Source organism: Eucalyptus grandis, chromosome 7, assembly GCF_016545825.1.
Source record: "Eucalyptus grandis isolate ANBG69807.140 chromosome 7, ASM1654582v1, whole genome shotgun sequence".
Taxonomy (NCBI): Eukaryota; Viridiplantae; Streptophyta; class Magnoliopsida; order Myrtales; family Myrtaceae; genus Eucalyptus; species Eucalyptus grandis.
Genome location: NC_052618.1, coordinates 27,345,629 through 27,362,315, shown reverse-complemented (window position 1 = coordinate 27,362,315; position 16,687 = coordinate 27,345,629). Strand labels below are relative to the sequence as shown.

Below are 16,687 nucleotides of genomic sequence, written 5' to 3'. Positions count from 1 at the left end.
ATAAATTATGACACGCTTGAACATTCGATTCCTGAAATCAAATTAAATTTCGTGGTTAAAATTGATCGAACGTGACTTTAGTTAGCGCGTTTGACCCATGATCGATAATTTTGATCCACGTTTGTGCATCTCTGAATCGTAGATGAGAACCAAACTCACTCTATGGATCCGATCCGCTTTCAAAGTCAATTTGGAATCAACTGATTATTTTAATTCATTTTCTATTTTTCCTAAAAATGACAAGCATGCTATTTAAAAATTAAATATCCATCAATAATGCGACATTAAGCAACCAGATAATGACCACCAATATATATCAAACATAAATATAAGATAAGATAACAATAGAAAATTACACTTGCAAAAAGTAACAAACCATAAAAATGAACACGCGAGGCAAGCGGCAATGCAAGTGAATAGAAACGAGCAACAAGACGAGTGAACAAAGGCGAGCGATGAGACAAGCAAAGAGAGGCAAGCCCCAATGCAAGCAGTGAGCAGTCAAGCAACGCGAAGGCGAGCAAGCGAGGTCAAGACAAGTGAAGAGTTTCTTTTCTTTTCTTTTCTTTTTGTCAAATTAGGGCTAGGTTTCTAGGCGCTAGAATTTAAAATAAACAAAAGCATATAATATATAATAACATATATTATGTACAAGGTTGGTCCAATCCGGACCAATCATAAACTCGTAGGATCAAGGATCAATCCGCACAATGTAGGGTCTAGAGATCTAAAAATCAAAGATCAACCTAGTCTCCCTGAAAATCATATTAGAATCGGCTGGATTGAGTCTGTCCAAAATTGGTTCAGAATTGACCATGGACCAATGCTCACCATAAGGGGTGTTTTCAACTTTTCTCCACTACTCAAGATTAGGGGTGAGCAGCGGTCTAGGGTCGACCCTGGACCGACCCTGGACCGGCCCAACCCTGCCGGTCTTGGTCCGGTTCCCAAGGGGACCGGGTCGGTCCTTGGTCCTGAAATTCCAGGACCAACACTGTGCGGGTTGGTCCTCGGTCCTAAGAGTTTTGGGTCGGTCCAACCCTGGACCAACCCTGTATATTATATATAATTCTTTTATATATTCAAATCTAAGTAAAATGTCTGTTATATTATATTATATTGACATGTTCTATCAATAGCACTAATAGTACTTTCAATTTAAAACTTTTGTTGAGTATTAATTATGTGTCGTTTGTTTTGTTTTCAGGTCTTTAGAAGTTTGAGTGAATTAACAAGATGTGAAGTTATATATTTATGGTTTATATTAAGTATTTTGAACTTTTTATGATTTAATTGTATTCTATTAATGAATTTCACCTGCACTTTGCTTTTTAATTTGTGTCAACTTGTAGAAGTTTTTAAAGAATAAAGTAATACTGCAGTTGCTACGGTGATTTGCTAGTCAAGTGGTGTGAAGCTCATTTTTTAGTTGAGTGGACTCTACATGATCAAATGCTAGTCAAGTGGTGTGAAATTCATTTTTTGGTTGAGTGGATTCTACATGATCAAATGTAGGAAAACGCTTTTGCATATAGTGTTATGAATATTAAAGATAGATGATTACAAGAATTTTCCATCTTGTCCCATATCTCAATGAGCGGTTAGCAGGTATGAAATTTCTATTATTGCGTCATCTTAAATTTGCTAAATATATATTGGTATTTATAGTTTAGTTGCATAACGCCGCATTTTCGATGGATGTGTTATTTGAATTTGTGGGTTTGTTTTTTAGGGAGTATAAAAATTAAGACGAAAAAAATTATCGATCGGTCATGGGTTGACCCTGGAACCGGACCGAACCCATCGGGTCGGTCCGGTCCTTGGTCCTAAGCTCAATAGGGTCGGTCCTCGGTCCTAAAATTTGAGGACCGACACTGCACGGGTTGGTCCTAGGGTTAGGGGTGGCCGGACCAACCCGGACCATGCTCACCCCTACTCAAGATATCTCTCTCAAGTTGACCGTTGAAGTAGCTCCCTCTCAAAATATCTTTGTTTTCTTACCAATCAAATACCCTTCTCTCTTTAATATCTTATCCTCTATAAAGTACTTTGGCTTAAAAATAAAAAGTATCAAGTACACTTCGTATTTTTTCTTATGATGTATTTTAGAATAACTACTATTTGGAACACGTGCATTGCACATGGGTTCTTCCTATTGCAACTTTGATGGAAAGTCTTGTTATAGGATCGAAAATATTAAGTTGTTGTTTTTTTTTAATTGACTACCCTTTGGAAACAAGAAATAACCGCACCAACAATAAATGGAAATTCTTTACCTTGACATATTTTTAAAAAAAAATTGATTAATACCACGAAAAACTTCAAATTAATATACATGTGATAAATTTATCCTAAACTAATTTTTTTTAACTCTAAAAAATCCCAAACTAATATTTTGGCCACTAAAGAGCCCAAATTAATATATCTATGACAAATTTACATCTATTAGTTTCAATAAATTAGAATAATACAATGAAAAGCCACAAACCAATACATCTATGATAAATGGACAATAAAACCTGTCAACTGCCACGTGTCATCTAATTCGGCAACTTACCTATAAAATTTCACGAAAATTAATATAGGGTAAATTTGTCCCAAGTATATCAATTTGGGGGTTTTCATATAATGACCTAAAAAAACTTGCGAATGATTATGCAAGTGTGTGAATCTATAATGAGAAAAAGTAAAATTTAAGCATTTTAAAGTTTATTAAATCATTATTTATAAACATGTAATAAAATTATAAAAATAATAAATTGATTCTCAAGCTTCAAATGAGCCAACACGGAACTTAAGAACTAGAGGTAACTTTTTTTTAGTAGTTTGATAATTGTATGATAGAGTTTTGAAATTCCATAATGAATAAAAATTTTCCAAAAATAAAATTTGCTCTGAAGCCCAAAACCAGCGTGGACTGAACCGAGTAATCTCGGTCCAAGCATTAAGAAAAGTCAGGGCCCGTTTGTTTGGGAGGCCGAAAATCCCAATTATTTTGAGCCGTTTGCACTCCTAAATTACTTACAATATATAAAAGAAAATGTAGTTATTCAATTAGACTGACCAGCTAAGTGTTTCCAGGCTCAAACTCAACTCAATAATTACTTCACATCGTTTCTTTGTAAAGTTTAGGTATACGTATCATCTCAGTACAAAATGACTTAAAATATTTAATTTGAATCTTTTAGGTAATATGCATCATCTCCTCCTGCTAACGTCCGCCGTTAGAATCTGCATTATCAGTTCATGTCAAAAAATTCAATGGCTGCAGCTACAAGCATTATCAAGGCCGGTCGAGTCAACCACGGATATTGCTCAGACACCTGAACTCAACTAGACTAAAAACTCAACCGTCTCGTACTCAAGAGTCAAGCTTAATCAGATTTCATTCTTTCATGCTCGACTTTGGTTATGAATGCTCACCCGCTCGAGCCTGGTTCATTTATCAAAATCAAGTTCGACCTTTGTGCATGATCGTGCCTAAATTTTGTAACTTTCAACTCACGTTGTGTCCAACCAAGGTACCCTTTTGAGCTTGATTGTGGTTTCAAGTTTGAACTTCAACTCACGAACATTCAATTGCTCGACAGTTTGACCCAGTGAAAAATGCATGAAATATCCATATTCATCTGGTCTTTAGATACAACCTCCCGAAGAAAAAGATATCATTGCATGCTGTGCATGAAGATAGTACCTGAATAAACTGAAAATGCTGCCTTGGCAGGAATTATGAGATACTAAAATGTAAGAATCTACTGATTCACAAGAAACACCATTACTCGTAAGAGAAAAGTTTGCACGTGTCTCACCCGATGAATGGAACTGCATTTCTCGACATTCCCTAAGATGACTACAAATCAACATTTTGGAAAAAAGGCATGTTCCTGGTTGAGCATGTGGTCAGCATGTCCGACTACTTAGCCATTGGTGGAGAAACAACCAATACTTGAAAACAGTTCTAAAAAGACCGGTACGCTTGACATTGCCATAGGCACAGTACACTTACTTAGTAAAGAGAATAAAAGTGTTACACTGTGCAGTCTTACACTCAACATCATCAAAAAGACAATGCAAAATCAAGGGAAATATTTATTACTGTGATTAGGAGCCCATGAGAAATGACTTGTTGAAACTAAGTCGACCAATATTTCACAGAATGTTCAAGGTCGTCAATGAACACTAAAGAACATCACGAACTATAAATGTAACAGAAATGTTCCATAGTTTTACAACATACATATGATCTACTGAGCTATTCCCATTCAGAAACCTTCTGTCATTGCAAAAACTCGACCAGCTAAAGGAGGACCTAATGCAGAGATAGCCGCTTCGATTTCCTGTCAAGTGAGAATTGCAAATTTCAATTTTATCTTTCTGTGAATAAAAAGGTTGAAGGAGCCATCACAACTAGTCATATGTAAATTCAACAGAAAAGTATTTAACACTTGCACCTCATTCCTCCACTGACTACTGACTAGAGTAAGATGTATGATTAAATCAACACAAGCACAAACAAAAAGTGGATTCTGCTAAACAGCATGGAAATGATGTCTTTTGATGCATATGCACTTTCTCATTTACAATGTCCTGGAAAACACAAACTCCACAGTGTATAGTAGGCCCAATTAACCAATACCCTAAAGGCACTCGTCAACAAGACCAAATATCGAAATTTGAAGCCAACTAAAAATAAAGAGATGTTGTACCTCTCGTTTATGTCTGGCTGAAAAGTGAATCAAAAGAATAGCTTTGTTTGCAAACCTATCTGCACAGCCAACAATCTGGGTTCCCCAAAATTGAACAAACATAGAGGTAGGGCGATCAGGCGGCACAACCAAAAAATGCAAAGTTAGTTTAGGAGAAATCACACTAGATCTGGAAACTTACCTCAGAGAGATGAGTATGCCCATAGTCCTTGGCATGTTCTACTGTCACCTTGTCATCGACAAAGGTGCTCTGCATGATGAAATAGCAGTAGAGAAAACAACTAATTAAAAACAAAATCATGATAAGCTAATGAGCAAGTAGCATATCAAATTTGTTCTAGGATAACCTAGATAAAAAAATATCATGTATGGTACAATGACCTTATTCTGACTGTAGAAGTAGCAAAATGGATTGTCAAATCATACCCCATTAAGCACAATGCTTCTTCCTGGAAGCTTATAAATGCCATCCCTTAAACACACTCCGGCAGCTAATTAGGCACAAGAAACGAGATTCATCACTTTCATTTGTTTGTCTTCAAACGCTCTAATGAATTACTACTGGATTACTATCACTTCAGTGCAAGAACACAGTTACATCCAAAGCCGTATGCACACAGGGTAGCTTATGCTACCCAAAGTCCTCTTACTCCTTGTCGAACACTCTAACAGAGAGTAGCATATACTTTTCCATCATTGGTTATGCATACTGAAATTTTGCATATGCATGTTTTAAGTAAATGCAACCAAAATCTGCTCAGTCATCGATCATAGAAAAGAGATCGATAATAAATAAGAAAAGGTGACAGAACAGAGTTAAAATGAGCCCTTGAGTAGTGAATAAAACTCAAGTGTGCAGCCTCTTAAGAAATTCACATCTCAAAATTAGAAAAAGAGACCACATGGCTAAGGTTGTTTCTTGTTGCAATGTCTTCATTGGAGAGACTGAAGCCTATCTATATGAGTGATCGCACACTGTGTTATGTTTAGCAGTGGTCTACCTGCTTAAGCAAATGGTAAATTTAAACCACTTTTAACTTAACAAATGCAAATCTGATGGTCATTATCTTTAACAACCTTCTCCGGGAATGTACCAAATGCATGCTTTGCTACCTAATACAAGTTCCACTCCTAGAAAATCCAGAATAATAGCCAGTGACAATTCTTGATTTTCCTCCCAGCTCAGTTCTTTCCTTTGTTTCCAAATAGAGAAAGGAAATTCATCCCATGTGCGAGCAGATCAGAAAGTGAAGAAGAAAACCCTTTTTGATCCCCACGTTTCCACACTAGAGACGTGGGGGTAATGCCAGGGATGGCTATATTTCTGGGAGTGAACTCTAGGCAAATACTAACTTGCTAAGAATTAAGCTGTAGAGTCAGCTTCAACAGGAATCACGTAAGGGTAGATTGATTCACGTTGTGCTCCAACTCGACAACTCTAGCTTTCCTTGAACAACCCTCTGTCTTTTTTGGCCATAGAGGGTGACAGGGGAACTTTACCTCCATAATAAGAATCTTTGCCCTCAAAACATCAGCATTATTTTCATCATGTATAAAATCAGAAGTGGTATCTCCAGTAAAAGCAACTTCAGGTGTCGTTGTGGTGTATGTGATCTGGCAAAGCAAGAATGAAGCAGAGATGAAATAACAAAGCAATTAAACAGGAGATGATGAAATAAGAAAGAACAATTCTCGTCGTGTCACAGAGAATGCAAAGCATCCAATGGAGTAATACAAATCCAAGAGCAATAAACAACACAAGGTGCCTTTTTCTCTGTCCAAAGACAAAATGCTTAATTACAATGATGGATTCCAGCATTAACTTACAAGCCACAAGGCGACCGCAGCTTTTATCTGAAAGCATTTCAGTCAGTGAAATTTCTTTCTAGCAGATAATTAAACTTGGGAAGGCAATTCATCCGAAGTCAACGGGAAAGTTAACAAAAATAATCACAAAACCGGTAAATTAAACACTTGACAGGAAAAAATAAATATCAGATATGTGATTTACATTCATTATCTAGTACTTTTAACAGAGAATGCATAAAGAGGTAAGAGCCTCAAGTAGTTTTAGAAGGAAATACACAAGTAATATGGTAAAAATTAAAGGAGAGAAGAATAGATTGATCACGAATTTCTAAGGAAAGGCAGAGTTATTTTGCAATTGCTTAAAACTAAAGACAACAAGTTCGGCAGAAAGCCTGCAAGGAATAAAAAGAGAAAGGACATCCTCTCAAAGGGCATGATTCTAACAATCAAATTGGAAAACTGACCTCCACACCAGATAGCTTGAGATCCCTGATCTTATTTCCAGGAAGGCCCATATAATCCTGCTTGAGTTTCTCTTTCACTGAGTAAACTACATAACCCTGTAAATTATTAAGAAAGATTCATTTACCTTAAGGCAGGGAAAGCATTTCAAATGAAAGTGAGAAGAGAAAGCATGTAGCATTTTAGCCTAACCTGGCTTGGTATGACATGATAAGTCCTAAAAGCTCGTACTTTAACATCTCTCCTGATATAAATCTCTTCTCCTGCACGCATAGGTCGTATGATCTAGAGTAATACAATACTGAGAGAAGTGAGAACAACAGCAGAGGGATCTCTTTCAAAACTAAAATTCTGTAAAAGATGGACATTACCGACATCCATGCCGATTAGATTATGCTTCAGTTCTGAATTGTCCATCTTTCTGTGAACGTCAAAAAGTCTCTCAACATCTTCTTTTACACACTTTGGCACTATTACTGTTGGGGGCTTCAAAGAAAAACAATCCACGACTTGCAACATACATGGCAACTCCTCCCTGATCACCCAGGCAAGATAACAAAGCCATTTTCCATAAGAACACACCACAATTTGAACAATGGTGTAGTCTCCCAAACAAAAACAACATGTAAAATTCAAGGAATGTGTTAAAGATGACAGATTGGGAAATTAATTGAGTGCACAACAACTACAAAACTCCCCAAGTGACTTCCCGGTATTGCAAACACCACTTCATTCTGGTAAGAATTACTCATAACATTTAACACACCAAGAGTATACAAAGGCTGCTAATTGTAGAGCCAGAGCATTCTTTAGCAAAAACTCCCATCACATAACTCAACATCAACTGCCCAGCATCGAGAGCAAATGCCGAGACGACACGAGACCGAGACACTTCTCTTCAGAGGAAACCCACAACGTAAATTCTCTCAAAGAACCGACTTTTCAAGAAAAAAAAAACGAAAGAAAGAAAGGAAGGGAGGAAGGGACTGACGATGTGATCCATGTGAGCGTGGGAGATGAAGAGGAAGTCTTGAGAGATGGCGCGTTGCGGGCACCGGCCGATGTCGAAGGCCAGCTTCAGGGACGGCAAGATCACGCACGTCTCGTGGCCCGCAATCGACAGCCCCTCGATCGGGTATCCTTGGATCATCAATTTCTTGCCGCTTCTCCGGTCGGTGCACGAGTCCGCCGATTCAGAAGGCCCCTGCTCCGACTCTTTCCCGACTTCCGTTTTCCCGCTTCCGGGTTTCGTCTCCATCGAAGAAAGGATCGAGAAAAATCAAAACCAATTGATCCTCCTCGAGCGCGCGCGCGCGCGCAGAGAGAGACAGGAATTACAACGGTAAAGCGAGAACGAGGGATGTGTCTGGTTGGAGACACGAGCATGCACCGCGGGAGCAAGAACGAGGGTTGGAGCAGAGGAGAGCGTTTGCACGGCGATCTTGGGCCTTTTTGTGGAATCGGCCCAAATTGGCTTGCGAGGAAAGCCCATCATTGTCGGCGTACCATCCATCCCTTCTTTGAGCGAAGCGAAGGATTGACGCTGCCAACGCGGACAGCCCATGAAAATTTAACCATTTACGCTCTATTTGTTTCGCGAAAAATCTAATATTTTTAGATAATATTTTTTAGAAAAATGACAGTATTTTCCGATATTTAGCTGAAGCCTCTAAATGAACTGATGGTATGAAAAATCCAATTACCATAAAAATTTGAATTTTTTTTTTTTTCTTTTTTTCTTTTTTCCTTTTCTTTTTTTCTTCTTTACTTTTTCCTTGTTCCTCAGCCAATGGCTGACTGTCACGACAGTCGGTGACTAACCAGAGGCAAAGGAAGAGCTCTCCCAAGGCCGAAGAGACTTGAGCTCGGCACAACTCACTTTGCGAGTCGCCGATTTGTCTAGGTGGAGCCTCGTCCTCGACTCGGCTCGTCAAAATCTAGTGAGCTCACGCCTTGCCAACCTTGGTCGAGCATGTCCCGTGCCTATGGTTGGTGGCCAGCCATGGGGTCAACGGCTGTTGCCATGCCCAATCATTAATCGAGGAAATAGAAAAAAAGAAAAGGAGAGAAACCAAATATAAAAAAAAAGGAAATTATTAAAAATTTGAATTTTTTAAATATTTCTATAGGAACATATGTTTCATCAACTAAGGATCCAAGCATAACCTTTGTGAACCTAGGCCTAAGTATTGGGATTGAAGCTTGAGCATCAAGGAGCCGAACACGGCATTTATGTGCCCTAGCTCGAATGATGGGGCATTGGGCAGAAGCATCAAGGCTTCTAGCCCGGCCTCTATGGACCTAGGCATGGGCACAAGATCACTGGGGTCCTAAGCTTGACTTCAATGTACCTGAGCATAAGTGTCGAAGATCTCGATCTCAACGACACGGGGAACCTAAGAACTAACGTTGGGGTTCCTATACTCAAGCTTAGAGTTTCGAGTCCAAGTATCGAAATCTAGTCATATTTTGAAATAAAAATTAACAGTATTTCCAAGGGAAATCATTTTTCAGAATTTAAATATGGGTTTTCCGTTAATTAGAATTACATTTTTCATTGTCTCATTTTTCTAAGCAAATCATATGTCATAAATTGAGAAAAATATTTTTTGCAAAGCAAACGAAAATCTTAGAACAATGTGATTAGTGCAATGTTTAATTGTTCCCGGGGGTCAACATACATACTCACATACATACATTATATAGGCATATTTAAGATAATCCGTTGGCTAATTTATAAGAGATATCATTCTCCATGCATTGAGAAATTTTTGTAACTTCCACTCATTTTGGTTCCAGTTAGGATTTATACGTATCTCATTATATAACAGGATTATTATTCAACCAAAAAGGAAAATAATCTTAATGAGCTTTAACGTTACAAATTAACAATCGTGGGAAATTCTAACATATTTTGCGATTCTTATTACTAAGTTTATCCCCGTGTCATATGATAACGACAAATCGGAATTTCTACCTGTTATTGGATCCTTATAAGTCCCAATAATATAATAATTTACCTAACAATTCCACCTTTTTGTTCCAAAGATATTCATACGTAATAGAATAGAATAGATTGCTAAAATATATATCAGATTTTAGTCAAATGAAAGTATTTTACTCAAGTGAGACTCACGACTAACTCGCTAGAACTCATCATGCACATAGAATATGAATTTCTTGTAAAAAAAATGACATAAATTATTTTACAAAAACAACTTATTATAAATTGTTCTTTACCCAAAATTCACTGCGAATGCCTAAGAATGCGTTGAGATGGAATAAAGTGCAGCATCTATCTCTATCTATATATGTAAGTCAAAAGTGTATATCGTATTACTTTTAGATCCCCTTTAGCCTAGAATAAAATGTTGCCTTAATTTTGCAATGCAATTCATCTTCGGATGGAAAGAATAAAGTTGGTCAGAGAAAAAGGATAGAAAGGTTAAAAAAAAAAAAAAAAAATACACTTGGCGAAGCTCCTTAATTGACGGTGCAACAACCAATTTCAATGTTCTTGGCGGTTCTTTCTTCCGTGGATCCATCTTTATGTTTATTTGGCACTATGTATGTACACAGTTCTATCCATGGATTGTTACAGACATTCAACTCAAGTTCACATTGATTTTTCGTTCTGTCTTTTATTGGTTCTGTCGAACGGGATCGAAGGTAGCCCCATGCGAGTTAATGCACGCCTGGACTTCTTCATAAGGAAAGTAAAGAATCGCCCCTTTGCTTGAGTTTGACACCCCTGTCTCTAGGGTTACGAAAATAAGTTTGGAATAAGAGAACACCTAATCTTACAAGGAAATCTACCTTGGATCCTACACAATTTTAAAGTAACAATCCCAAAACACTTCGCATATATCTTCCATCAGCAATCTCCTGCTATAAATAAACCAAGGCGTAGCACCATTAAGTACTTTTGGGGTAATCTTGAAAAGCTTCCCGAAAAATGGAGAGTATTGCAAGCAGAACGCGCTCCAAAGACCATAAAGTCGAAGAGTTTAAACCTGCTTCCGGGTGGTTCGAGGACTCGAATTGCCATTACCTCGTTGTTGATCTTCCTGGTACGAAAACTATATAACAATGTCTTTAACCATTTTGTGTGCAGTGAAACATCATATCTCGATATCATGAGTTTTCGGCAAAGTGCCGACCATTCCCGCTTTAATTGAAAATTTTCTTAGAACCGTTCCCGGTAACATTATCTTGGGAGTGTTATAATTTTTTCTCTCTTCCTTCCGACATTGGAAGTATAAATTAGGAGGAGGTCAAGAAATTCATGTTCTAATCTGTCTCCCATAACTGATTAATGTAGAAGAAGAAATTGAGAAATTGCGTCTAAAATGATCCTCTTAAGCTGTTGGAATTTCCCTCGAAGTCTACTCTGATGCTGGGTTTTGATCTAATTTTCTCCTCTCTTACTCAAAAACAAAAAATATAGGTTTCAAGAAAGAAGACATCAAGATTCAGACCGATAGCATCGATCACGTAACGGTCAGCGGAGAAAGACTAGTGAAAGACAAAGGTCAATTTGCTTCGAAGAAACCTTCAAAGTTCCGGAGAACTCGGCAATCCAGATGACGAGTGGAAGAATTGAAGAAGGAATTCTCACCGTGACGGTGCCGAAGCGAGCTCCAACTGTGACGGAGGAGGAGGAGGAGGAGGAGGAGGAGGAGGAGACCGAACACCATGAACAAGACTTGAACAAAGAAAGCCACGACGAAGCCCCCAAGCCACCCGAGAGCGAAGTGACAGGGAGAAAATCCAGCGGAGAATGTTGCCCCAGTGACGAGATCATCAAGAAATGGGGAGAAGAAAGAAGCATCTTCAGGAGCGCAATGAAGATGCTTAACGAGAAGAAGGGGATCGTCATTACAGCTGTTTTAGCATTCTCTCTCGGGGTCTGGGTATCACGTAAATTCAATTTGGGTGGCCATGAGAATGCACTTGAATGATTTGTTCTCCAGACGTTATATGTCTCGGATGCAATCACAATAAGAGCATCCTCAAGAACATGAAATAATGACTTTCATTAAGTTGCCCTGTCCATTGTTACTTTCCGTGGCAAACTAGACCTTAAACTGCAAAAGGGCGAAGACAAGTCCATCCAGTCTCATCTTCCCTGCCAAATTTTCACAAGAAAAGGAACTTTAAGAAAGCAAATGCACTCAATGAATGGAGTAGGTTACGACAGAACGGGGCGAGAGCGGGAGCACAATCATAGCGTTACAAATACAAACTGATTCGTTGTCACAGGACACAATGTGAACCACCATATTAAGACTCTTCATTGGAAAAATTTCTTCCTCGAGAGTGATGAAGAAAAGTCCAGTTTGAGCACTTCTACCTTGATTACAAATTATTTTCTGACAATAGCATTGCATATATTGGCTTTGCACAACAAATGGACCGTATCTGTTGGAGCATATTACAAAGCAACAGATGACTGTGTAAGGTTTAAGATATTATGCTACTGACTGGACAAAAAAAAGGGAAATTGAAGAACTAACTTCTTAAGTAGATCATTCATCAAGATGCATATTTACATTACTAAATCGTCTGATATGAGAACCGAATATGAAAGCATAAATCACCCTAAAAACCTTGTAGTTTCTAGCACTTTGAAGCAAATATCTACATTAGCTAAGACAGAATAGTTCATATCTCAATTATTTAGAGGCCATACCAGACTTATACTAGCACATTTACTGGTGTGTTGACGCTTGAAGAAGACCATCACGGATCTGGGTGGTCACATCACGGATTGCCCCAGGACCATGGGGAATGAACACGGCAGAAGATTTTGATGATGCACCGATTTCCTTCATGGTGTCAAAGTATTGCGTCACAAGAACCATGTCCATGACATCTTTTGCGGTTGTTCCCGGAACTTTCTCTGAGAAGCCAAGCACACTATCTCTTAAACCATCCACAATGGCCTGACGCTGGCGAGCAATACCCAGACCAGCAAGGTACTTGGACTCAGCCTCGCCTTCAGCTTTCTTGATTTGCAGAATTTTCTCCGCTTCAGCCTTCTCGTTTGCTGCAACCCTCAGTCTTGCAGCTGAAAAGGATGAAATTGTTAGAGACAGAATAACAAATAAAAACAAAACTTGCAGTAAATCAAATTTGATGCAGATCAAAATATACTTTTATATGTACTGGTGTATCTTATATTTTGTCTGATGCTGATGAAAAAAAATGTTCCAATAGTGGAGGTTTATGCAAGTCCATTCTCTTGTCTTCCATAAGCATGAGATTTCCATTTTTAAGTTGTCTAAATGGTAGCACTGGCTCAAAAGGAGAAACTTTACAATGGCCACGGATCATATCTATGCTGAGTTTTAATTAAACCTTTGACATATGGCCTCTTAGAGCTGCAGATTACATGTTGCCATGTATCACTGACCATTTAGAAATTTTACCGTATGAACAATTATCTAGAATCAATCGGCAATTGAAATTTCAAGGGCTTCAAGAACTTTGCAGTTACCAGCATTAATTTCATTCATAGCTCGCTTAACACGTTCATCCGGTTCAATGTCAACGATCAGAGTTTGCACAATCTCATATCCATAGGCAGACATAGCCTGCAAAATATAGAGAACTCCAGTTCAGATTAACTCTCATAATAATATCGAGAAGTCTAGAGTGGGCAACCTTTTCAAGTTCATCTTCAACAGCTTTGGCAATTTCATTCTTCTGTTCAAAAGCATCATCCAAGTTTAGCTTTGGAACACTAGCTCTGATCACTGCAATGATTGAAAAACAAAAACAAGGATGCAATAGTTGTTGCTTACTCAAAGTAGTAATTGAAGGACTGAAGTATGTTACTTGCACATGAGAACTGCATAATTTGTTCCAATAATACCATCAAACACGTAGGCCTGGATCTGACTCCCTTGTGTTGGTGAGCTTGTAAAAGGCATCACTTGCTTTGCCTGCAAGGGCTCGGTATTGCACAGATGCAACAACATTGACAAAAACATTGTCCTGTGAGAAATATATCATGTGAGGTTAATTACCTATTCAATCATTGACATGTCAATTGGTAACGAGTAACAAGATGCCATATCAAAGAAATGAAACAAGAAAAGGAATATGACCACTTCATCAACATTCAACTCCAAATTCACAAATTATTTAAAATGCATCGATAGACCCTCACTAAAACAACTCGACAAATCCACGAAAACTTGTTTAATTTTGAGCATAGGATATTCAAAATCGATGTGCTGATTTAAACATTTTTCATTTCCCAATAAAATGATCACTGGCACATTTGTGTACTGTCGCAATATCCTCTGCAATGAAATCCATATGTTGTTAGAAGTTTGCACAATAGAACTGATAAACTTGCAAGGCAAATCAGCGTAATTGAACAAACCTTGGTCTTGGTTTCACATTTCACATCCAACTGCTGCAATCGGAGTGAGAGATGGCCAGCGAGCTGACTTCCGAGAAACCAAGGAAGACAGTGGCACCCTGGTTCCATTACTTCTTGAAACTTACCAAATCTTTCCTTAATAGCTACTGTGGACTGGTCAACTTGAACGCAGCAGCAGAGCAGGTTACCCATCTTATATGTCTTTCAACTGGATCCACAAGATTAGAGAAAGAAGAAAAAACGTTTAGATCTAAGACCAGTCCAATTCAGATAAACAGAGGACACATGAGATGTCAAGAAGAAGAAGAAGAGGAGGAAGAGGAAGAGGAAGAATCCCAGAACGTGTCAGAGAAAAGAATTGTCCATAAAAAGCAGCAGCCAATTACTCTGATCAGCTCATACTGTTACTTCTAAGTCCTAACCAGTACGGAAAGGTAATATATCTGATGCCAAGCAGATCATAACAAACAATTGAAGCAGGAAAAAGATCCAAATTTCATACCCCTCGAGCAAATTAAATCACAACGAGAATATGGTATCATTAAGAGAAAGAAGATTAATCAAGGCACAGAGAAAGAATGCCATAACATTTGGACAATTCAACAATACATGAAAAGTTTACACTACACGAAAGAGATGTAAGCAACAATTAAAAGACAAACTCACTAAGCACACATACAAGGGAGAGAGAGAGAGAGTTACCACCAGTAACTATGCACAAGATGGATGGAAAAATGACTAGAGAAAGATGAATATGTATGCATTTAATTCACTGACCCATTGAAAGACCATATAGTGCAACTTTGTTTATGAGTGTGATAGATATGGAAGTGAGCAGCTAAGGAAATCAACAGTACAACCAATTTAATCTTCTTTTGATAAATTGACATTTATTTTAATATCTGAGCTTTATATAGAGAAGCTATTGAGAGGAACACTAAGGTAAGCATCAAAAAAGTGGATTTTGACGAGAAAAAGGAAATACTTGAACCACTTTTTGGAGTTTGGATAGACGTTACAACTCAGGTCACAAATATTTCCTAAATGGCTAGAAAAGGATTCTGCACTTAATCCTTATCAGAATTACCACCAATGCATAGCCAGAAAAATGTTTAAAAGATCAAGAAACAAGAAATATGCCAGCACTTATGAAAAAGTAATCCAAGCCAAATGATCAATTACAATGTTAGTCTTTATCCCTTATCCCTGTCCTCTTGTAAGAAAAGTTACATCTAACTTTGCTTCACTCATCAAGGCTATACATACTCTAATGGGTTAAAAACATTGATGACTATACACTGATAAATTAGAGGCAAATGCATTTCTTTTTCTGCAGATAACAATAAGTCACAATATCAGCAAACCTTTGCAACATCAAGTTAATCAATCCACGTTAGAGTAAACCCTAGTACTAAGATTTCAGAGACAACCAAAGAGGCGAAACATCAAACACCATACAGACCACTCCAGAGAACTCTGAAAGGAAACAGATGTGACGAATAACTCGCCGAAAATGATCATTCATCGAAGTATCAAAGACAGAACAAGTATGCATAGTTCAGTAATTTAAGCAAACGTTTATAAAAACACTAATTGTGCAAGGCCAGATTATATATAAAAGTGCATTATATTTTGCAAGACAACATGAAGCATCAGGAGCAATTGAGTGCAAGAGTAGGATGATCCCTATTATCTCTTATAACGCACCCACCACCATTTAGGAATAAAGAATTGCATATTTTTAAACATGCACAGACACACACAGAGACAAGGAACTACGTTTTCTAGTACCAAAGCGTCAGAGGGCTCGGCACAGAATGACTTGAGGAAGATAGGATCGTGAGACTTCTTCGAGACCTGAACAAACGCTGTTTGCTAAATGCTTTCAAATACGATGTTGGCTCTTGAGATCAAAATGCAAAACAGTTTCTGTAGATGAAGATATTAAAAACGTATGAGGAGTCAACAGGTCAACCACTTGGAAATTCTCGCTACGACGCCATTCACTGCCTCAGCTGGAACCCCGACAAAACATTCCAAGAGCGTTTAAAACAATTAAATCGCATTCCATCCTAAGATATTTTCCTTGGTTGACCACCGTGAAGGATTACCTCCACATTCGCGTAAGAATATTCCCTTAAAACTCCACAAGATGACAACTCAAATCAATGTACAAGAGAGTCCTAATCAAGACTACACAAACAGGCATTCCACCCACAGACGCCAAAGCGGAATTACCAATCACGATTCAAAGGCGTCGCGCACAGAATGAGATTTTCACAGTCACGAACTTCAGGCACGGAGTACATCAACTCCG

General features: G+C 38.1%; 1 protein-coding gene and 1 pseudogene across 1 annotated transcript; both read right to left on the bottom strand.

The window, feature by feature from the left end:
* Positions 1–3,976: 3,976 nt before the first annotated feature.
* LOC104425963 (tRNase Z TRZ1) lies at positions 3,977–8,361 on the bottom strand. The gene is given in 9 exon segments (XM_010038851.2): positions 3,977–4,337; positions 4,707–4,781; positions 4,888–4,956; positions 6,207–6,320; positions 6,980–7,075; positions 7,170–7,240; positions 7,349–7,475; positions 7,477–7,512; positions 7,969–8,361. Coding segments are annotated over 9 exon segments (930 nt in total). The 5' UTR covers positions 8,236–8,361; the 3' UTR covers positions 3,977–4,262.
* Positions 8,362–12,475: 4,114 nt separating this feature from the next.
* Positions 12,476–16,265, bottom strand: LOC120286334 (annotated as a pseudogene).
* Positions 16,266–16,687: the final 422 nt, after the last annotated feature.